We start from the raw sequence: 23,394 nt of genomic DNA on the forward strand, positions 1-23,394 counted from the left end.
TTGGATAACAGCAATAGGATGAGAGGGGATGGCCTTACGTTGTGCCAGGGCAGGTTCAGCTTGGGTATGAGGGAAAACGTCTTCTCCAAAGAGCAGTCAGGCACTGGCACAGCTGCCCAGGGAGTAGGGGAGTCACTGTCCCTGAAGTTATTCCAGAATGGGGGGATGTGACACTTGGGGATATGGGCAGTGGGCGTAAGGGTGGGCTGGGGTTGGATGTAGTGATCTTAGAAGTCTCTTCCAACCTGAATGATTCTATGAAAACACTGTAGAATGAAAACACTTTGTTTTAGAGCACCAGGTATTCTCAGAGGAGCTGCTAGGCTGTGCAGAACCAGGATTTTGCAGGCTGCCCACATCCCTAAGTTCCCTCCTCTCCTGCTGGTGGCATTGCTTCTGTAGCTGCTGATGGTGGGGCTGCAGGGTCGATGGCAGCTCAGCGCTGCTCGCTCTCAGATGCATCCCGAGGCTGAGCACATCTCAGAAATCCTTCTTGCTTTTTAGAACCATAAAGGACAAATTGAGGAATTTCTTCTGACAGGAGAAGAGGGGAAAAGTTGAGCTGAACTGAGTGAAGATGTAGAGAATCTAAGTATAGTTCATTGTCTCTGTTCAGCACTGGGGATTCTCTCTGTCTGTCTGCATCAGGCTGAAAACTCCATCTTCAATGTGGACTTTTTGCTGCTGCTGTTCTGTATTAGGCTAAAGCTGTAAGGGGATGTGACAGCAGTAAGTCAGCCAGAACTGGGATGTATCTGCTTGCGTGCCTCCTCCAGGGAGGGGATAATACACTTCTAACATCAAACAGACAGTTCGGATTTAGTTTTTGTTTTGTTCTGTTTTATTCTACAAAAAACAATCTGATTTTTTTTTTTCTTTCATTTGAAATAGAGAAAACTCCAAGTTTATCTATGGGGAATAAAGAGGGAAAGAAGAACCACTTGGAAGCAGTGGGTTTATCCCCATCCTTGCCAAGCTCTGTGTCTGTGCGGGCAGGCCCCCACTTTGGGCAGGTTTCAGTTGATTCAGTGCCTTTGGGAGGTGCAGTCCCTCTCCCAGGGTCCTCTGATCCTTTTTGTACTGTCTGGCTCATTGCTGAGGCTCATAGCTTCAGCTTACAAGGTCTTTTCCTTTTATTGCCTTTTTCTCCTTAAAATGATCCAATCCCAGCCACCTAAACCCTCTTTGCATGCTCTGTTTTGTTGTTTTTTTTTCTCACCCAGCTGAAGGGGGGGAAATGCCATGCAATGCTTCCCTGGTATCCACATCTAGTACATAGAATCAGGTGAAGCATGCAGTTGTTGGACCTCTGTGGTACCTGAGCAGGTATCCAAACAATGCTGCCCTGCTGCTCCTGTGCAAACTACTGAACAAACCCACTGAAATATTTATCAGAACTTTTAGTGCAGGGCTCCAGGAAGCTTAATGTGCAATATTCATCAGGATGTGATCAGCTCTTCCGGGATCCCATAAATAACAGGGACGGACCCAGAGGCTCCCGTGGACAAACAGAGGTGAGAGCTCTGCTAAGCAGAAAGCGTGAAGCCCACCACGTGGATGGCCCAAACCCCTGGGTAGTGTTTGCTGAACAAGGGGCACAAAGCACATGTTTGACATGTGGTTGGGGTATCTTCAGTGTGGGCTCACTGACCTTAGGATTCCCAGCAGTTATAACTGTAAATCAGTGCCTTTATAGATGTGGCCCTTTGTGCCTGTGGGAAAAAAAAAACCTCTTGAAAGGCAGCACCGAGTTTAGGAATGAAAAATTCATCTTGGGTGCTGTGACTTTGATCAGGAAAAGTGAAGAACAGTAGGAAAATTATGTTCTCTCCTGTGTATGGATATTGCTTGGGAAATGTGTTCAGCATGCACCGACTGTAGGGAAGAAAGGCCATTTATCACTTTCAAGAGGAAAAAGAGTTGGTGAGGATAAAGAATCTCATAAAATTGTAATCAACTATGAAAATTGATAGTTTGCAAATCAAGAGACTGCTGAGTGTGGGGCATCATTTTCCTTGGTCCTTGCACTCTGCAAAGCATCAGCATAAATCAGAATATTGTATTCCTTGAGACTAGCTGGGAAAAAAAACAATTCAATCTTCAGCCCAATGTCCAATAGGACAAGTTTTCAAATAACAGAGATGTTTTAAACGCAGGTTTTGTTAATGTGGCATTTCAAGAGAAAATACGTAAGGCTGGAAACTCCTTTCACATCATACATAGGAAGATTAAACATCTGAAATGAATGATTAATGTATTAATTTAAATAACCACTGCAGTATATAGGTGCTGCAGCAGCAGTGTATGTCTTTAGGGCTTGACAGTGCTATCTGTAGCCATCATGTGCTTTATCACCAGAGTTGTTCTACTGTAAGGAACTGTAAGGAAGGGACTACTCAGTATGCAGTAGTAGGCAACCTACCTAATCTCCTACTTGTCTGAGTGCCTTTTTTTTTTTCTTTCAACTTTGCTTAAGATAATAGCCTTTTTATATTGCCTTTGGCTGCAGGCACAGTAATGGTTAGTAATGATATATATTCACCAAGGGAAATAGCAGAGGGTAATCCATATATTCCAAAGTCTGGAGCTGAAATCTTTGCAAGTTTAAAGTAAAATGTGCTTACTTGGAATGTATTAATTTGTAACAAGGACAATAAAAATGCATTCTGCAGTTTGCTGTTATCACAAGGCAGTTGCATGCAATAACTTACCTGTGCAATGAATTATGCAAGACAAGTGAGGAGAAATAGTTTTAAAATGAAAGGAGCAGGAGAATGATAAGAAAGCAAGAACAGAGGTGCAACACACTTTTTTGCAAGGTGAAAACAAGCAGTCTACTTAGTAATCACTACTGAAAAGGTGCACGCCTTGCTGTGATTTCAAGTTCAGCCAGTTTTCAGAATGTTGATGCTACATTGTGCAATGAGTTCCTTCCGGAGAGTTGGAGAAGCTCTCTGGATCATTGAGCACCAGTTGGATTCACCACAGTTTGGGAATCTCACCGGCTTGATTCTTGTGGCATTCTTTTTAATGAGGTTTTTCTAGAAGGCAAACCAGCTGCTTGTTGTTGTATTCAGGGGCATGGTTTAATGGGGAAATGGTGGTGGTGGGTGGACGGCTGGACTGGATGATCTTGGAGGTGTTATCCAACCTCAGTAAATGATGTAGGCTTTCAGTGGACCTCAGTCCTAAATTTAGTTCCACAAATGCTCTTAGTAGCAAACAGATCTCATGTGAAACAGGCATTGGCTGCAGGACCTTTGTACAATTCTGTCAAAGCGGATGGAAATGAGTTTCTTACTGTACCTGGAGATATTTGCTCATAGGAACTGAAATTAACTTTCCAAGGTACAGCAGGAATCAGAAGCTCCTGACTCTTACTCACCCAAACCACGTGGATGCTGTATCTCGTATTGATGCACAGAGAAGCCCCAGCTGTTCCAGCTGCAGAGCTTTCTCTGCTCTTCTCCCACTCCATTGGGCATCTCCTGAAGTCAGGTGGAGCATCAGTCCTGACAGTAATGGCAGAAACAGAAGGTTAAAAAAAAAAAAACAGCGAGTGTTTGTATTTAGAAACTGCATACCCAATTTAAAGAAAAGTCCTGACTTCTTGGTATCCCCCTGATTAAAAAGCTCTTACGCAGTGCAGTGCTGACTGCTGTGCTCCTTACAGCCACATTTCCTTTTCTTTGTAAGCAAAGGAAGCGGAAGAAAAGGAAATAAGTCCACCTGGCCAGTGCAGAAGCAGGATTTAAAGATATGCCTTTGCTAAATGTCCTCATTTTTTTTTTTTTTGCTTCCCAGTTGCCTCCAGGCGTTTCCTCTCCGATTACACTTGAACAATCTCTCTCTTTTAAAGCTATAAAAACAAGTAGACTTGAGGGCTTTCTGTCATGGCTGATTTCATTCCAAGTATTAACCAGAGCTGATGACTCAGTGCTTTTTTAAGCAGCTGGTAGGTTAGACAGGGGTAAAATACGTCTCTCTCTGGTATGGCTCATAAAAAAATAGAAATAGAAAGATGTAAAGTGTGTGCTAGTGAGCATAATTATTCAAACTATCCCCAGATGGATATGTGGATATATGGCGTGCTGCAAACACAGATTTCATTTTATTCTAAAGCAACTGTTGAGTGCGTTTAATTTTGTCAGTCCTGTAGGCTAACGATGGGCTCTGTAAAAGCACAGTAGGGGGTTAGGTACTTTAAACCAGTGTTTTCCAGTGGAACTTTTTTACTGACTCATTTGTGCTTTGCTGTGCCCTCCATCCACACTCGCACGTTCTCCTTGACCCCTGTCAGCCCCTGCTGACCTTGGTACGAGTGGCTCATTTTCCTGGAGTTGGGCCCCTGGGTTGCCCAGACCCACGTGTTGCATCCATTCTGAGGATGGCTTTACAGAAGAGAACAACTTCCTACAGCTGCATGTTGAGTCCCAACAACTCCTGTCTGGCTCAAAGCTGACTACTTGATTATAGAGCAGAGCAGCCCAAGACTGCCCTTCCAATGCCATCAGCACTGCTAACTGGGATGGTGCTGGTCCTTTTGTTCTCCCCAAAATTTTATCAGTGAGAAGTTTTAATAAGTTTAATTCTTGAATACGTGTGCCCTGGGAGTGCCAGGAGGAGCACTGTGCAGAGAAGGTGAGAATATCGTTAAGAAATAGTTAATGGGAAGTATTAAGTCTGGTTGGTTTGAGCAGTAAAGCAGCATGATTGAAAATCGATGGGCTTGTCTGAAATGGTAATATAATTGGTCGTTCTGCCAATTTAGTGTATTAAATGGTTCAGAGGTGGCTTCCTGAAACAAGGTAAGTCACAGTTTGCAAGCATCTCAGAAAAATAAGTTATGAACACTTTATTTGTTTAGAATAACAGGCAGTAAATATATAGGCTGTTTTCTTATGCATATTTAAAATGTTGAATTGTGGTCTATCTAACCGGAAAACAGTGTGCAGGACCTGAATTCCTCCCTTAAAAGGATTCAATAGAATTTAAATGTTAATTTCTCAATGTGTGAGTACCTTCCTCAGGTGTTAATCCAACTTCACTCAAGTTCAATCAGTCGCTTAACGAAGGCAAGCCAGAGTGGCCTCAACACCACATGCAATATCCAAGTTGTTCCCTGGCGTTGCTTTATTAGTTTGTTCTCTTCTATTATTTCCTGTGTTCTGCTCCAAGTCGGGCTGTAGCTTTGAGCTGAGAGCCGTGGGCTGGTGGCTGAGCTCAGCATCTCCATTCCGTGTCCCCGCAGTGCCGCCGGTGATCCGTGTCTACCCTGAGACGCAGGCGCAGGAGCCCGGCGTGTCGGCCAGCCTCAAGTGCCATGCTGAAGGCATCCCTAATCCCCGAATTACCTGGCTGAAGAACGGCATGGATATCGTGCCAAAACTATCCAAACAGCTCACGCTCCTAGGTAAGAACGGAATCGTGATTAATTAAAGTACTGTAGGTGGGGATTAAGGAGAATTATTTTGCACTTTAAGCTGGAGGTTCTTGTACTTTCACTAAGCCACAGTTGTTGAAAATGGTGTTTCAAAGCCTTTCTTTTTATCTTTTTCTCTGGTGAATTTCTCAGGAAAGACAGTATTGATTGATATAAGTGGTAACAGTGCTCTGTTAAAAGACATTGCTCCTGATTCTTCGCTGCCTTTCCTCCTGCGTATGTCTTTGCACATCAGAGGAACAGTGCATTAAATTGTTTGGGTCTGACACATTACATGGTTTGTTCGTGTCTTTCCTCAGCCACCTTCTGTTGGTCCCTACATTGCAAATAAGGATGTAACAGACGCAGTGAAAAATCGATCGTATTTCTTTGCGAATTGCAAAACTATTAAAAAACAGCTCCTTGCTGCCCTGTGCCACGGTGCATTGCAGCCCTCCACCAGCACTGGCAGCACAGCTACTCTTGTCTTGGGTGCAGCATCGCAAAATCTTCCAAAGGTTTTGGATAATGATCCCACTTGGGAAATCAAAATGATGGGGGGTGTTTTGAGAGACCTCTCCCAAACGCAACTTTTTGGCGATGTGGTAAAAAAAACCATTTGCAAAGTCAATGTGTTAATTTTGTTTTTCCACTGAACCAAGCAATATTTAACAAGGCATACCTTTAAGTTACTGTCCACCTTCCATATTTTCCTTTGTTCATTTCTGGCACCAAGTTTGTATGTGCTGATGGAAAGAAGCAACACATCAGCTCTCATAAGGATTCCCCCAAAGCCCCTGCTGTCGTGGGAGCAGGAGGCTGCGATAGAGCTGGATAGCAGCAATCAGGAGCTCTGCTCATGGGTTTCTCTCTTGCAGCAAACGGGAGTGAGCTCCACATCAGCAGTGTTCGGTATGAAGACACTGGTGCCTACACCTGCATTGCTAAAAATGAAGTGGGAGTGGACGAGGACATATCTTCACTTTTCATAGAAGATTCCGCAAGAAAGACCCGTAAGCTTCATTTACCACATACTTCTTTCTTTAAAGCGTATTTAAAGTGAGATGAGACAAATGCAGTTTAATAACGTAATCCATTGCATGCATTACGTGGGGCTCTGAGTCGTGAGGATGGGTTATGGTTTTGAGAAGGAGTTGTGTGGGGAAGGTAAAACAGCTTGTGCAGGACAGCGATGCCTTTCATGTGCCAGAACTGTGCTGGCGTGGGTAACAACTTTACTGAAGTAATGAACTGGCAGTATTTTTGGATATCAAAGAATCCGAAATGTAAGATTTTGTGGCACGAGATACGGTTTCAGAAATAGATTTTTTTTGTTTTCTGTACAAGACTTTTTCAGCTAGTTGCAAGTTGAATTTCTCAGATATTTAGATGCTTGAAAGATGCTCTGATTGGGTTATTTATTTTGTCTTTATTTACATCTCTGACTAGCAAAATAGGTTTCCCTTGGCATGAAATTATCTTCCACTTCAGAGATAAATGTTCTCGCAGCAACTCCTAGCTGTGTGTCTCCCACTGGAGTGTGGCACTGTTGCCTTGTCTGTGCTGTCCCCAGAACACAATTAATGAAGGAGGTGATTAGTTGTCCCTATGGAAAAGCTCACAGAGGCCTGAGCCTTCTTAATTCTGCTGCCTTAACTACCTGGGAGATTGCCTGGGTTCTTGGTGATACTAAAAGTCTAGGTGCAAATGTGATTTTTGCTATTTTCTGGCTGTTAATACAGAAGTTGGCCATAAATATGCATTCTCATGGCAATTCTTCAGGAAATATATTCCTTTCCTCATTAAACAGATTTATGTACTCTTGTTAATATCATGAATACTTGAGCAAGGAAAATTACAGTATGTTGAGAAATAATTGGATGTATCCTAAATAGAAATTCAAATATAGATGTAGGGTCTGAATCCTAAAAGAAAATGCAGCTCTTGCATGAAATTCAGAGAAGAAATGCTGCAAAGCGTGTAGCTGCCATAACTGCCCATCTCCAGCTTCTGAAAGGTAACATGTGTGCTCGCTGGAACTGTAGGAAAGTCACAGCCTGTACCATACCTCCAATTACATTTGAAGATGGCATCTTCAGTTCTGTAAGGCTTTGATCTTTGCACAGGCTGAAGCTGTCTTCCTATCAGCGAGGATTTGGCCCGCCTCATAGCTTCAGAATTGCCTCCATGCAGAGCAGATGTGTTCTGAAATAAGCACCTGTCCTGATGGTTTTCTGTGTTGGGATGAATGTTTCGGACTTTTCACAAGTTAAACAGTTCATTTAAACTTGAATATTAATCCAGTTACTTGCTACAATGAGAATTTTGACATTGCTTTGTTTTTTTTCTTTTTCTTGATTATTTTCTGGCTTCCCCAATTTTCTGATGCTGCAGTTGCAAACATACTGTGGCGAGAGGAAGGTACTGCAGTAAAGTTCTTTTGTCGTAGTGATAATGTGCTTGTCTGCTTTAGTAATTCCATGATGGGCCATTCTCCACTGACCTGCCACTAACTCTGCCAACGTTTGCAGTTACCACATTACGTACAGAGCAGAAGTTTAAAAGCTAACGTATTCAATTGAGAGGTGTTGCTCCAGCAATGTCAGTCCTGCTGATAGCTTCTTACGTTTTCCCACCGTGAAATAATAATAGATAAAATACATAAAAATGCAGATTTTATATAAACTGCCACCAAAGCAAGTAGCCTGAGATTCTCAAGCTACATTAACAATTATGCAAGTGTCAGAAGTGCTCCCAAATTACCATAATCGACCAAGTAAGGCATAAATTCAATACGCTGCATTTGTAAGCAAACAATTCAAGCCCTTTCTCCTCAGTAGCATGTATTGATGTTTACTAGGTGAGCAACAAAATGGTGTTCTTGTCTGTTAAGCAGAAAAAAATCCCTCAAGTTTTACTTTCCTCCGTCCTTTAAATCGATGCAGGGTAAAGGTTGCCCCGTTTCTCCTTGTTTTAATTGGCAGTTAAGATCTTTAGTTCGATTAAATTTATAGTGTGCCCTGCACAAGGTCAACATCTGCGTACCTTGGAAGCTAAATGAGAGGTAAAGCATCCTAAACAGCTAATTGACTCAAATATACTGTGGAAGCACCTGAAGTCAGAGCTGATTTGATTTTGTATGCACTAGTACTGTGAATGTTTCTAAAACACACAGTGAGATGCCCACGGTTGGCATCCTGCAGGGAGAAGGCTCCTGAGTTGCCCAAGGAGCTGCTTTGTAGGTCTGCCACATGCATGTGGGGAAGCCAGGACCTTGCAGCCCTTCCAGACCCATGGAGGTCTCTGTGCACAGCAGAGCTGCCTGCTGCTAACACCCCTCTGTTCAGATGATGGCTTAGGAAAGGGCTTTGGAGACCATGTCATAAGGAATGTCTGCATCTACCCAAATGAGAGCTGTGCTCCATGTGTTGGCTTGGAGCTCTCTGATTTGCTCAAATGGTTTTGGGAGCAGAAGGAAAGTGCCAGCCCTCGGTGACCAGTGCTGCCCCAGGGTGCACCTGAGGTCCTACTGGTAGTGCAGGTATGTGCACCCATCCAGTGCCAGCTGAAGCCAGTTGAAGACTATATGAAGCAGTTCTCCAGCTTTTATCTCCAAATATGCCACCTGCAGGTGCCTGATGCATGGCCACAAAGAGTGCCTTTATACTGCCAGTGGTCCTTAAAATGGCATTCCAGGCACTAAGAATTTCTGCTTAGAAGTTAAATCTTTAGTGCATCTAATCATCCCTCGTGCTCCTTTTTAAAGAAAGTAGTTGGATAACTCTATCAGGTGTAGAAGCATAGTAATGCTTAATGAAAACTAAGAAGTTGGTTGCAAAAAGTCTTAATATAACTTTACTTAACAATTTGGACTTGATGCTTATCAACCTTGCTCATTTTTAACAAATTATGAGCAGTTCACAGGGAAAACACAGGCATTGAGAGCAGATTTGCTGCTGATGTTCCTAAGCAATTCAGCATCTTTAAAGGAGGTTTATTCCCAGCTGCATCCTGTAGTATTTGTCCAGTACCTCCATTCCAGGCAAAGAATCCACTGAATGGAATCAAGCATGTCAAATGTGGCACATAGAAAGCCTGGAGAGAGGAGTGGTGTCTTGGTTTTTGTATTTTAACATATTCTGTTAAAATGAAAGTGTCTCTGTAAGGGAAAGTATTAACAGATGGGTTGGTAGACTTGAGCTCCCTTTAAATGATCACATCCTCACGGCACAATGCCTGTGTCAGCTAGAGGCCTTAGGAAGATCCCAGTCAGAACGCTGCACAGAACAAGCTTTTGCTGCAAGTCAGAGCCGCATCACAAGTAGTTTGTCTCTTTAAGTCAGTCTGTCCTCAACACCTTTCATAGACCACGCAGAAGGAAAGCTCCAGAAGTGAGTGCGCACAGCACGACCTGCCAGTTAAACGTGAGACTGGAAGCTCATGAAATATTTATTCAATACGCAAGTAAGTTCTTAGTTTTTGCACATAAAAAGCTATGAGTAGCCCAATTGTAAAGTAGAGATTTGTTTTCATGCCAGCCTTTGTTTTCACAGTGAGTGTTGCTTGCTTTATTCTTGGATAACGGGAGCCTATCGTGGCAGCTGGCAGCCATCAGTTATATAAAGGCACGCACTTAAAAAGCTGAAAGCCTTTTAGTTACCTTATGTAAGTTCTAAAATACTTCCAAGCATTTAGATTAAACTGAGGAGAATTATTCACATATTGGATCAGAGGAGAGTATTCCCCAGTGACCAATTCACCCGTCTTAGATGGGACTCTTCCTCAAATAAGGAAAGCTCTTGTTATTGGTGCATCTTCAGCCAGCAAGTGTCCCAGAGAGGACGTTTTGCTGGTTCCCATGGGCTTGTTCATGTTTGTACCCCAACCAAGACTAGGCAATACCTTTCAAGTCACAGCAGATCACTTAAGTTTGCCTAGCAAAAAGCTTGCTTTGTTTAAAAATCAGTGTGAAGGTTACTGACTGCAAAAGCATGTTGATTTCATTCCATAAACTCTGACAAGGGTGCACCCTCAGTGTACCTCAACGCCATTAGGAAATGGTGTCCAGTCACCAGGAAAGCTTGCACTCGTTTTACTCCAAAGTAAGTGGTGGGACTTGCCCAGTCAAAGCCTACTGAGGTGAAATCATTACAAAAGTAATTCTGTGACAAATTGAGGCCTCAATTCTGAAATACACACTCATTGTATTCGGAGCATCAGATAATCATGCTGCTATTGTGCATGAAAATAACGGTGAGCATCTTCACAATGATCATAGTTTGTTGCCTGCCTGTTTCCACTTGTTAGGATTAAAACCTTTTCCTCGTGGAAGTGTTGTGCACTCATTCCAGGTGGGGCCAAGCTCTGATGTGTTCACTCAAATCCCATTGCAGCAGGTGGGAGCTGTGTGCATGCTGCGAGCGCAGATTTTGGTCCAAAATGCCCCAGTGAAATGCTTTAACCTTATATTCATAAAATGAGCACTCAGCCAATAAGGTAACTTAGTTGTCAATGGGAGTTCAGTGCCTTTTTTTCTCTGTGCATGATCCCTCTTGTGGCATCACATCTGAGGATCCCAGCTCCTGGTGCCCAAACCGGGGTATTTCTGTGCTGTGTTGTAGAGAGACTCAGCTTCAACATTGTCCAAACAGCAACACCCGATGCTGAGAAGTTGTACTCTGAAGCCACTTAGTTGGCGCAAATAGAGGGCTTTTTAACTCAAAAAAACCCTCCTAGCCTCACTGAACTCTATACTGTATGAAATTCTCCAAAAAAGACATTTATCCAAATTACGTGAGTTCATACTGTGAAGTTCTGCTATGATGATTTGCCTTAATCCTGCAATCCACCTCTGAGAAGTGAGAAACCCTGTAGGCAGCTGTTACCACTGGCCCAGCTGAAGGCACTGTGATGTTCAGATCCGTAGAACTGGGAACTTCTCTAAGCTCAAAATATAATCAACAAGAAATTACAAATTAACACCATACTGTTGGCAGATAAGTACACGATCAACATTACTGGGGGTGACAGTGGTCATTGCAAACATTTATTGGTGATGGTACCAAAAAAGATTATTTAAAAAACTAAAAAAGAAATGATGCTCGGATCTTTCTAACTTGAGTGTTGGAAAAGATCCCAAACATTTCTTAAAGATGCACATTCCTGCAACTGCATGTAGCTGAAGGACTAAATTGTCAGTGTTTCATGACATTTCTGCATGACAGAAATGAGAAAGCGTGACCTAAAAGCAAAGCAGTGACAGACAGCTCCCCAAATCTCCTGGAATGCCCCTGTTGTGGATAAGTGAGTGCTATTGCAATGCTGAAGTACTCCACATTTGTGAATTACAGTTTGCAAGATTTCAAAAATGTATTTGTTTTGGTGGCTATCATTGAGTTTAAGGAAGAAGAGGATATATTTTTATTTGTGGACAGCCTTTAAGCACGTGCATTTTGCATGGTATGAGAAGTTGACTCTAATAGGACAACCCTATGACTAATTTGAGCTAAAACTTCTTTCTCAGCTCTCCAATTATTAGCAAACTTTATTGAATGAACTCATAGGGAAACAAAATGGCAGTCGGAGTTGGTCGCAGTGTCGTGCAGGGGCTGTGTGAGCCACGTCCTACTGTGTGCATCGGTGTAGAGCTGAGCAGTGACACTCGTGCACGGCTGCAGCCACCAAGGCAATGCATTTTTGAAGGTGTCTGTACCTCTCCACTCCTTGAAGCCCTCGTTGTGACATGAAATTTGATTTTGTGAATGCACCGACTGCATCCGAATGACCGACGTTTATGTAAGGCAGGTTTTGTTTGGGGAGGATACATACAGAAAAAATTCTGCTTCTTTTGCTTTATTTCCCTTCAAGGCCTGAGCGTCGGGAATATGTTCTATGTCTTTTCTGATGATGGGATCACAGTCCTTCAGCCAAACGAATGTGAAATCCAGAGGCACATCAGGCCCGAGGAGAGGATCTTCTCCAGTTATGTAAGTCCTGCAGCTGCTGGCTGGGAAATGTTTCTTAGTCTCTCTTGAAAGGTTGTTGTTGCCTCAAAGGTTGGACCTTGGTGGGCTTCATACAGCATCCCTAGGGTGCATCATCTGCTCTTGAAAATTAAGAGACCTCCACGTGGGAGAAGTGGGGGATTAATTTCCCAGATTAAAGCACAGCAGGGAGGCAAAGAGGGGTGTGGAGAGGGTGGCTGCCAGGAGGCCAAGCATTCCCAGTGACCTGTGTGTGTGTACTGCACAGAAATACATTCCCCAGGCAACAAAGAGGACCTAAGGGAATGGCCACAAGTTGTACCAGAGGAGGTTTAGGTTAGACATGAGGAAGAACTATTTCTCTCAGAGAGTGGTCAGGTGCTGGAATCTCTGTCCTTGGCAATATTCAAGAGGTGTCTGGATGAGGAGCTGTGAGATATGGCTTAGTGCTTGTGGTAGCAATGGTGATGGGAGGACGGTTGGACTAGATGATCTTGTACGTCCTTTCCAACCTTGTGATTCTGTGATTCTATGATGCTATGAACTATTGCATCTCCTTAAGGGACAGGCTTAAGAGATGCTTTCTTAATCACTTCATTGCTTAGTTTTATGGGAAGACCCAATTAACAGAGAGCTGAGCATGTGGTTCCTTCCCTTCTGAGGAAAATGGCTCAGCCTTGCTTTCAGTTCACCTCTGCCATGGGTCACCATCTTCTTGTGAGTCTGTATTCGGTGTTCTGCCAAGTCTCCTACGTTTGTGGTTGATAATGTTTTGTTGATTTGGGTTTGTTGTTGTTTTTTTTCCCACTGATGTATTTATAAACCTTACTGGAAACCCACCGATGCTCACCCCAGGATTGGCCCTTAGCCCTTAGCATGGACTTAATATTATTAACCCACACTTCAGCTGTTACTTCAGAAGGGTGTACACACCTTGTCCTTCCTTTACAGAGAGCTGTAAATGTCGAAGGGGTGGTTCTGGAGAAATGACTGCAAAGCACTGCAGAGTGAGGGCACTTAGAGAATGTCAGCACAGTGGTGGGCATGAAAGGGATTTTTATCACCATTATTTGGCTGCCTTACAGAGAGACCTTTCAGCATTTCCTGCAGATATCACAGGGCCCTTTGCCATGCTCAAGGGAGGTTTGGCTTTTTTTTTTTTTTTTTTCTTTTTTTTTTTTTTCCCCTTTCAGCATCTTGAGTGTTTGCCATGTGGACAGTGATATCATCCTGCAGTTTTAGGATGGTTCCTACACTAAAAGTGGTTTTGTTTGCTATTAGAAGTGCAGCAAAGCATGTAGCAGAAAAGAATGGTGAGTTCTCCTTGGTGGGGTGGGTGCTGTGGCCAAGGAGCTCTCAGGATGAGGAGGGCAGTCCAGAATCTGTTTGGTGCTTTTGCAGCATGCTGTACTGTAGTATCACTTCATCCCTTGCATGTGGCCTCCAGCAAGTTCTTGACAGGGCTGTGCTGCTTGCAGGTGCAATCTCTGTATTCCCACTCATTGCTCTGACACAGACTTGGTGGTGGCACTGCTTTTGTTTCTGCATCCTCTTCCTCTGAGCAAGCTTTGCTGCTCCATTTGCTTCCCCCCTAGGGGCAGTGCCATCATTTAAAGTGACCCGGCTGCTGTGCTGACAGGATGTAAACCAAACACTTGTGCTGTTGGCCACATTCCCTTTGGTTTGTCCTTTCCACATCACAGCTGGGTCCAACACAAATGCTTGTTCCCATAAAGCATCTCAGCAGAAGGGAAATTCAGGAGAAAGAGAAATGATTCTGCTGAGATCCCGTGTCGCTTTTCCTACTTGGGGTCCCATTGAGCTCCCATGGAAGCTAGTACAGGTTGTGCACAGGGCTCAGAGATCTCAACAGAATAGGGCACAAGGCAGCTAAGATCAGGATTTGGTCCAGGGCATCTGGATTTGGTTCCTTTGGAACAGGGTAACTTTCTATGTCAAAGCCACATCTGATGGAACCCTGCCTGCTTCGCTCTCATGTCTTTGTTCACAGCCATCACAGGGCAGGCTCTCCCAAGCTGAAAATGAAGAACGTATGAAAAAATGTAAAGCTGTGATGTAGTTAATATAAATGCTGACAGCACTGCTAGTCTTGATAAACCAGGGTGTCCTTCAAAATGCAGATCCACAGACAACATCATCATTTAAATGCAGTGTGTGTCTGCCAGAGGTCCGGCTGCGTGATGTCCTGGGGCAGAGCCAGGCTGCAGCACAGTGCCACGCCGAGTAATTATTTCACATTTTCCAAGACAGGAAATAATAATTTCAAAAAAGCCATTGTGGAATTGTTTTCTGTGGTTTTCAAAGCCGAACTTCTTACTGCTCCAGACTCAGAATTTGCAGACATGAAGCCTCTTTTCCTCCCTTTTGTTTCTGCAGGAGGAGATCTGTCCCAGAGTGGAAGGGGAAGGCACTCAGTCCTGCCTCTGGGCCTCTGCAGTCAATGTCCGAGACAAGTATATCTATGTGACACAGCCTAAGCAGAACAGAGTAATGATCATTGACATCCAGACACAGAAAGCTGTGCAGGTACCTACAAGGGGAACTCTTTATTCACTGATGGCAACAGACTTTGCTATGGGAAAACAAAAGTAGGTTTCTGTCCAGAGGATCTGACATCACTCTGCATGATGCTGCACCTGTGTTATTTTCACCCATGGGACCACACTATGTTATTCTGAAACCACACTGCCAGGAAGAGAATCCCTTATGAGCTGCTTATCATCATCTCAGGGCTGTGACTGCAGTTGGGTTTGCAGCTACCCTGGTAAAATGGTGCTCCTTCACCATTCTGAGCAGGTCAGGAAGAATGAACTGATGCAGGTGGGGCTGGGGCAGAAGTTGACCCCTGAGTTGCTGGCTGCAAGCAACAGCAAGAGGTGCAGCCAGAGAATGAAGCTGAGCAGCCAGCTTTTCTATTGCTGGAGCTGCTGCTGATCACCAGATTGATTTCAAGGAAACTGTACAAAGCTTACAAATGAGTGTAGCAGAGGTACATGGGAATGTCAGCAGTGAGCTAATGTATCTGCTATGTGCCTAGGGACATTTGTGTCACTATGTAAACATGTATCATCTCCTATTTTATTTTATTTTATTTTTTTAAGTCTGTGGACGTGGACCCTTTGCCAACCAAACTGCATTATGACAAATCCCATGACCAGGTGTGGGTGCTGAGCTGGGGTGATATGCAGCGATCGTCGCCAACACTGCAGGTGAGTCCTTCCATTGCTGAGCATGGTGTGTGGTGGGCTGCTTGCAAGTAATTTAACAGCCTTTAATCTGGGAGTCCAAGTTTTCTGCCTATGCACTAAATTGTTTCTTGTTTTCCTTAAACTCTGTTTATTTTGTGGCTTCCCTCTCACAAGCCTTCAGCTTTCTTTTATTCTTTCCCAGTGGTGATGGCACAACAGCATTCTTCTCAGAGTAAAATGCAAATCATAAGAGAGAAGGTAGTTTGTTCAGTGCTTCTGAAAGCTGTGTATGATGAAGTAAAAAGGAGAAGTCAGTGATAGTGTTCTTAAATCCAGCTTCACATCTTCTCCCCCCCCAAAAAATAAAAGAAGCCAAAAAAAAAAATACAACTCTCAATGGCATGAAAGAGGCATAAAGAGCAAAACAGGACCTGAGGGGCACTTTTTGTGTCTGTGACTCTGTTTTTTGCTGCCTGTGCTCAGCAGCACTGTAGGTTTTCAGGGCACAGCGGTGCACACAGGCTTGGCCATCCCAATTAGCTTCCTTTTTTGCATGGCCCTGTGGGATTTGCTCGTCTCGTGTCGATGGCACAGAAGTGCAGGTGTCTAACTGGGCATTTTGCTGCTGCTGTATGTCCTCTGACAAACACCAGCCCTGATCTGATCCAGCCAGGCGTTCCCTTCTGCAGTAGTTAATTTCCAGCACTTGCTGCCCAACCTTCCCAGACCCACAGAAGAAGGGTGAATATTCACTGCACCACAAAATTTGCTTCTAGGGCTGCATGAAAGCATTCCCTGACAGCGTGAGGATGGCGTGGGGAAGAGGTTCTGTGCTTTCTGACCTGAAAACAGCACAGGCAGAGGGTGCACTCTGAGCATTTCCAGGAAAAGGCACCAGAAACAGAATGGAGGCAAAAGGAAAAAAGGTTCTGAGGCACTGATGCCAGTTCACCTCGCTTGGGGACTGCAGTGGGCTGTGCAGGTTATAAGGAGACAAAATGGGCTATTTTTACTCTCTCTGACTTAATTTCCTCCATCCAGCTGTGAGAGGTTTCTGTAATTAAGGGAGAGATGTCTCAAGCATGTGATTATTGAGAAGAACACACCATCTGCGCAGCTGGAAACTTGTTATGAGGCTCCAGCTCAGATAGTGCTTTCTGTTATCGTTATAAAGTGCAGTTACACATGTGGTGACTGAGATTAGCATCCACACCAGCAGATTCTTTTGGGTTTTTTTCCCCCTGTCTTTCCCACAAGGTGACCAGCAGCTCATTTGGTGAAGTTTATGCATGAGAACAGCAGAAAAGCAATCAAATGTTCTTGAACAAAAAAATGCTCCCATGGAAGCTGCCCTAAATTTCCACCAGTTCTGGGATGTCAGAGGTTTGTCACACGGCCCACGAGCTGGCTGAGGGGATGCTGTTGTTTGGCCATGATGGGCTCCTGGGAAGGAAACATCCAGTGCTGTCTGTGGCCCTGAGAAAGCACGGTGCAAGAACAGACATCTTTCTTGAGCAGTTTAATTGGAAGAAATCTAAATGGCATGGCTGGAACAGCTGCCTGAACCTAAACCTTGAAAGGCTTTAGCATTCCCTCAATGAATTATGTGGCCATAAATTCAAAGCAACTGCTGTTGCACATTGCATGAACAGAGTATCCTAATGAATGGACTGAAGTCATCTTGAGCCAAGCAAACTGTTTGAGAACATTTTAAGTATTGAAAGCTGCCTCTCTCTGTCCGGTGAGGTAGTGGAAAGGTCTCTGTGCTGGGGGACAGAATGGGAGGAATGAAGAAGGGACTTTGTCACAGCCCATGAGTCCTGCATGGTGTGGCAAATGGATGGACAGGTCTTCTCCTTCAAAGTGATAATTAAGTGCTGTGAGTGAGTGGCTGAGCCTTCAGGCTGGTAAATTATTGCTCTGCACCTAAGTGAGATTAATAAATATGACCATGAACTAAATGTTTATTTTAGACAGTGAGGAATAAATTATTGTGGTTTTTGTGCTGTCGTGCTATTTCAGCTCCGCACGACTGCTCTTTCTTGCAATATAAATGCCTTATGAAAGCAGAGTTGTGTACTTACCTTACAAATGTCAAGCCTCAAATACTATTTATTAGCCCACTTTTTCAAGGCAGCTACACCAAACGGTATTTTGAAGCCGTTAATCAATTTGAGCCTACTGCATCCTTGGGAAAAGCCAAGGTACCAGGTTTGGCTGTGTAATCTGTATTTACCTTTCTGCCTCAGTCACTGCTTCCCTGTGTATTTATTGCAGGTGATACCGGAGGCGAGCGCAGGGGAGGAGCAGCGTGTGATCCGCACGCCGTTCAAAGGAGTGGATGACTTCTTTATACCACCTACAAATCTTATTATTAATCACGTTAGGTAAGAAATTATCTTAATGAATAGCGACGGTGCCCATACTGCTCACTGCTGTGGGACCCGTCAAACATCCTGACAGCACTTCACCCATGTTAATGAATGAGCGTGTGCTTGAGCTAAATACTCTTATCATTTTTGTGCACAAAAAAAAAGGAGAAATGACTGAGCATGCTGGTTAGTTGTTATTCAGCAAAGCACTGAGACAGCAAGGAACAAATCTGGGCTTCCCTTGGCCCAGGCTTTGCCAGCCGTGCTTCTGTGCAGCATTGCCCTGGTGTGTTGGTACTAGGAACACAGTGGTTAGAAGGTTGGCTTCCCTGCCTGGAAGCTGCTTTAGAATCAAAGATTTACTGCCATTAGTGGTAAAGGTTTGTTCTGCTTCAGGCCACGTTTACAACTGCTTGTTCAAATCTTGGCTCTGTCTGTGAGGAGCAGGGTTTGAGCAGAAAAAATGATACGCAGTGCACATTAGAAAGAAGAAAATCAGTTCTCTGAACTATCAGTTTTGAATGTTAATGTGATGGAGTGGTTAATGAGATTTTATAACTAACATACTAATAACTTACAGTAATACTGACTGCTTCCCAGCAGGAACAGGAAGCTTCCCATTAAAGTTAGCAAAATGGATGATAACTTCACAGCAATTTATACTCTTCTTACCCCATTACAACAACTGCTTAATCATCTCCTGTCACCAATACAGTTTAACTAAGTTAAACTCTCCAGAAATCATAATCAACTCCCTCCATTAAGCTTAGGTTCCCTGCAATGATCACTGAGGACGGAGGGTCACGCTTAAATGATTTGGGGTTGAACGTGATACAAAATAAATAACTTTGCTTGCTGAAACATGAAATAAGACATATTTCATGGCTGTCACTCTTCATTTTCCCCTACCTCCTCTTTCCAGTTTGCATTTAAACCATTGTTATAAGCGAGAGCTGTGCAGGGGTGTGTGGCTGCTACACGTAATGGATTGGGATGAGGAGGTGCAGTCCAGGTTCAAACACAGGAAGGTGGAATAATTGAATTTTTTTTTACTCCTTTTATGTGCTGGGTTTTTGTTTTGGTTGTTGTGGGGTTTTTTTTTTTTCCTTCAGTACAATTCATCAGCTGCAAACAGATGATCTTTCATGAGAAATATTAAACACAGGCAATTGCAGATAGGTTTCCCTGTGCAAAGCAGGCAACGCTGTGTCTAATTTCCTATTTCATTTGTTCAGGCCAGATCTTTCTCAGTTTTCACTCACCTTCAGCACAAAAAATAATTGCTCACAGTCTAATGAGACTTATTGGGTTCATGTGCTAAATTCTCCACTCAGAAACAATAAATGGTGATAGCAGCATTTCTCAGGAAGGTGAATATTTAAGCAATCTCTTCCGAGAGCCCAAAATATTTGTATGCAAATGTTCCTGCATGTCTTTTGGCTGCCTGTTATTTCGGATGGATATCTGGAAACGTAGCCATGTGAATGAGTTCCCAGGGTAGGTTGCTGTCTATTACAATCTCTTTAAGTGCAAGGTTCTCTTTGAGATTTTGCATCACAGGTCTCACATGAGCACTGAGCTTCTCCTGCAGCTCTATGCACACAAGATACATCCTGACCCACTTTTTTTAAATTGAAGTTTGTGTAAGAACTATTTTATTTTTTTTTTTTTTTTTGTAACTTCTTGAGGCATTTGGCCAAGAATTGAAGAAGTCTCAAGGAAAAAAATACTGTCAGGAGAAGCATCTTTTAAAGTGTACTTTAAAATGCATTCATCCAAGGGAAGCGTAAGTGCCATATTCAATTTCCCCACACACTCTGCACTATGAATCTCTACTGCAGGTATTTTGCGAAGCCTCTAATGGATGTGAGTATAATGGAAAAATGAGAGGCTTAGCCAGTGATTTTCATGGGATGATACACTGCATTGGCTCAGTCCTCAGATGTGAAATCATTGCTGAGCATCTCATTGACAGACGGATTAGGGATAAAAAATAATAAATGCAGTGTTTTAAGCAAAATATCTATTATCTGCAGCAAGCACAGTCCTCCATGTTTCAAAAAGCAATTTTAAATCTTTCAGGGAAAAGATGCAAAATTAAGTGCTCGCTTCATTCCCTTCCCTCTGCACTGAATGGACAAAAAGAGATTCAACATAAAATTAGTTTTTTCTAAGTCAGTACCAGCGACCTATGAATCCAGGGGAACACAAACAGGCTGCTTCTATGGGCTCTGCTCAAATTAAGCTGAAACCTTTCCTGGCTCTCTTTTTTTTTCCTTCAGCAAAGGTCAGCTTTGCTGCAACATCCATCTCCTAGAGAACATTTATTCTCTGCTCACTGTTGTCGGCCCTCTGGAGTAAGAAAACAAAGACACTTTTCTTCAGCCCACCTTTGCTCGTTCTGCTCCTACCTTCCAGGCTGCTGGGACAGTCTGCTCTGCCCTCGGATGCTCCAGTTTCAGATGCAGGGTTGGGCACGTTGGGTCACTCTGTAGTTACATGCAGAGATCAGAGCTGCTCTCCACCCAGAGAAACAGATCGAATCTGAAACAGATTGAATACTTAGCTTGTTAGTGCCTGCCTAGAGAACACCCCAAGCTCTGATGTCATTGTTACTGAGATGTGGGATCTGGAGAACATTAGCCAAGCACACAGTCAAGCTTCCAGCATCAGGTTGCTAATTGTAACCGAGTTCCTCCTTGTAGCACGTTCAGAAGCACTGAAACAGGAGGGATTTCTTGCTGAAGCCAGACAGCGTTATTGCACACAGAATGAAGAGGAAGGGATCTCCCACTTTTGCTGTCTTCCTTCTTTCTCCAAGCTTACCCCTGAGTTTCCGGAGATGACTTCAGTGTCATGTTTTCTCTTTCAGGTTTGGTTTCATTTATAACAAATCAAAACCCACCGTCCGCAAGATCGACCTGGAAACAGTGACCCACATCAAGACCATCAGCTTCAGGAACTACAGCTGCGCACCACAGACCATGGCCTACACCCACCTGGGGGGATACTTCCTGGTGCAGTGCAGGGACCAGCGGGGGGCTGCTGCCCCACAGCTCCTCATCGACAGCGTCACCGATGCCGTGGTCGGCACCAACGGCGCCGTGCTGGGCACACCTCACATCTCACCGGATGGGCGCTTCCTGGTCAGCGCGGATGGGGATGGAGGCAGGATCCAGGTCCAGACTGTGACCGTCCAGGGGGAAATCAAGCTGATTTATGACTTACAAACAAACATACACGTATCTGATCTGACATTTCAACCCTCTTTCACCGAAGGCAATCAGTACTATATATATGCGACTTCACATTTGCAAACAGATGTGCTTTTCGTAGAGCTGTCGACAGGGAAAATGAATGTACTGAAGAATTTAAAGGACCCTATCACATCCAAAGACTGGCCCTGGAGCAGCTACAACAGAATTGTGAAAGACAGTGGGTTGTTTGGACAGTATCTCATTACACCAGCGAAAGATTCATTGTTTGTTATAAATGGGAGGCAAAACACGTTACGCTGTGAGGTTTCAGGTATAAGGAGGGGTAACACAGTGGTCTGGGTTGGGGAGGTATGAAAGGGCAGCAGCAGCAGAGCCTTTGGCAGACAGTACCAGTTGGACCTTTATGCTGCAACAAGTGAGCAGTAGCATTGTATATTTTTTACACCAGGGGAAAAAAGAAAAAAAGAAAAATCAAACCAACCCTGTATAGGCTTCATGGTACAACACTGGTCTACTTGCAAGTTTTATAATACAAGGTATGCTCTGCTAATAGGAAGTGGTTTTGAAGGGATATTTTTTTATTTGGGGGTATGAGTTGTGGTTATGAGAAAACGCTGGGAAGCAAATATCTCCACTGAGCTACCACGTAAGCCACAAAACCTAGTGATTCTGTAGAACAAAACCGATTTTGAGTTCCCATATTGAAGGGCTTTTTGTTATATTCACACCACCCGTTCTCTCCCCTCCTCCCTCCCCGGCCATGCCAGCTGCCCTGCCCAATTTCTGCATCTAAAATACACGGTGACAAAGGAAATTAACCATCAGAGAGCAGTTTTCAAACCACAGAGACCTGGGAGAGAGATTTAATGAAAACCGATCCATTTTCTCTGCAGGTTGGCTTTGGGAGGATTCATGGATGTGGTTTCAGAAAGAGGCACAACAGAAATAGTAACTGTCAGCTTGCTGTCTTTGGTGCTTAATTTTGCTCCTGGTACTACTGAAAGCAATGTTACGAGCTCTGCCTCTTCTAACACATACATATAAGATTGCATAGGAGAAATTCAGCATGAAATATCCAGGCCATTAGAGTCCGTAAAAGCCAGAAAGGACTGGGAGGGGTCAGATATTGTTAGAAGGAGAGAAAATGGAGGTGTTAGTCCTTAAGCATCTTGTGAGCGCCGTCAGCTTGGGCACAGGATGCAAAATCTGCTCTTCAGTGGGCAGAGAATCAATCGTAGTCAGTAGGAGGCAGCAGCACTTCTGGAAGTTACTGGTTGCTCTCATCAAATATTTAGCAGTGCTGAAGTTGCTAGGCTCTTCATAAAATAACTACAATCAGTATTTTAAGCAGAAAACTCATTTTCTAGTTGCAGCCTTTGCTTGCCTGTTTCTTTTCAGACATTCTGGGAAACCATTCTTTGTTTTCTTTCTCCCCATTTCCAGTACATTCGTTTATAGCCAATTATCTTTTAGTTATGAGCAAAGAAGTTCATGTAAAACCAGCAGAATTACCCAAGAATGCAACAGCTGGCATCAAGAAATTCCACATCAGTTCCCATAAAAATACAGATCCATTTGGTAAGACATAAAAACTTTTCTAATTGCTTTTTATAATTTTCTATATTCATTACTGTGAAGTAATCAGGGCAGGAGCAGCTCTGGCTCGCAAATGGTGCAAAGCCACGGGAACACCACAGCCACGAGCAGTTGGATCCCAGCACTGCTTTGAAGTGTGGCCTTGGTGTGGGGGCAAGCTCTCCCCACAGGTCAACATCTGCTGCATCAGAGCCATGCACTGTCCTTTTGGAAGACCCAGCTCCTTTTGAGAATGACCTCATTGCCCAGAGTTGTATGGAAGCAAGCACTGCACACACACACACACACATCCAGACATATTTAGAGGCGCAGTAATGGTTTTCCAACAGAGGTGCTTTAAAGTCAGCCATTTCACAGTGCACACAGAGGGCCTTAAAGCGAGTGAGTGAAAAGGATGCAGACTGGCAATGGTAATCTGTGCTTTAAGTGTTCAACTGTAACCAAAAGAGAAGTATTTCAGCATGGCTGTAGACCTGAAGGAATTTAAACCATTTCGGTTCTATAGAAAGCATATACAAATCTGCTCAGACAGACAAAGAAGAGGAGATGAATCCTATGAATTCATTCAACACGGCGTCCTTTAAATTGCCCTTC

The 23,394-nt window shown here is 43.7% G+C and overlaps 1 protein-coding gene across 1 annotated transcript in view; it reads left to right on the plus strand.

Moving 5' to 3' along the window:
• FSTL4 (follistatin like 4) overlaps positions 1–21,558 on the plus strand; it is a 180,419-nt gene extending 158,861 nt beyond the window's left edge. Inside the window, 8 exon segments of the mRNA XM_042826438.1 lie at positions 5,252–5,413; positions 6,301–6,435; positions 7,817–7,843; positions 12,290–12,408; positions 14,803–14,952; positions 15,528–15,635; positions 17,892–18,001; positions 20,859–21,558. Coding sequence (XP_042682372.1) covers positions 5,252–5,413; positions 6,301–6,435; positions 7,817–7,843; positions 12,290–12,408; positions 14,803–14,952; positions 15,528–15,635; positions 17,892–18,001; positions 20,859–21,558 — 1,511 coding nt within the window.
• Positions 21,559–23,394: the final 1,836 nt, after the last annotated feature.

The sequence above is a fragment of the Centrocercus urophasianus genome, unplaced genomic scaffold (assembly GCF_019232065.1).
Source record: "Centrocercus urophasianus isolate 14NV4802_14NV808 unplaced genomic scaffold, USGS_Curo_1.0 seq_26, whole genome shotgun sequence".
Taxonomy (NCBI): Eukaryota; Metazoa; Chordata; class Aves; order Galliformes; family Phasianidae; genus Centrocercus; species Centrocercus urophasianus.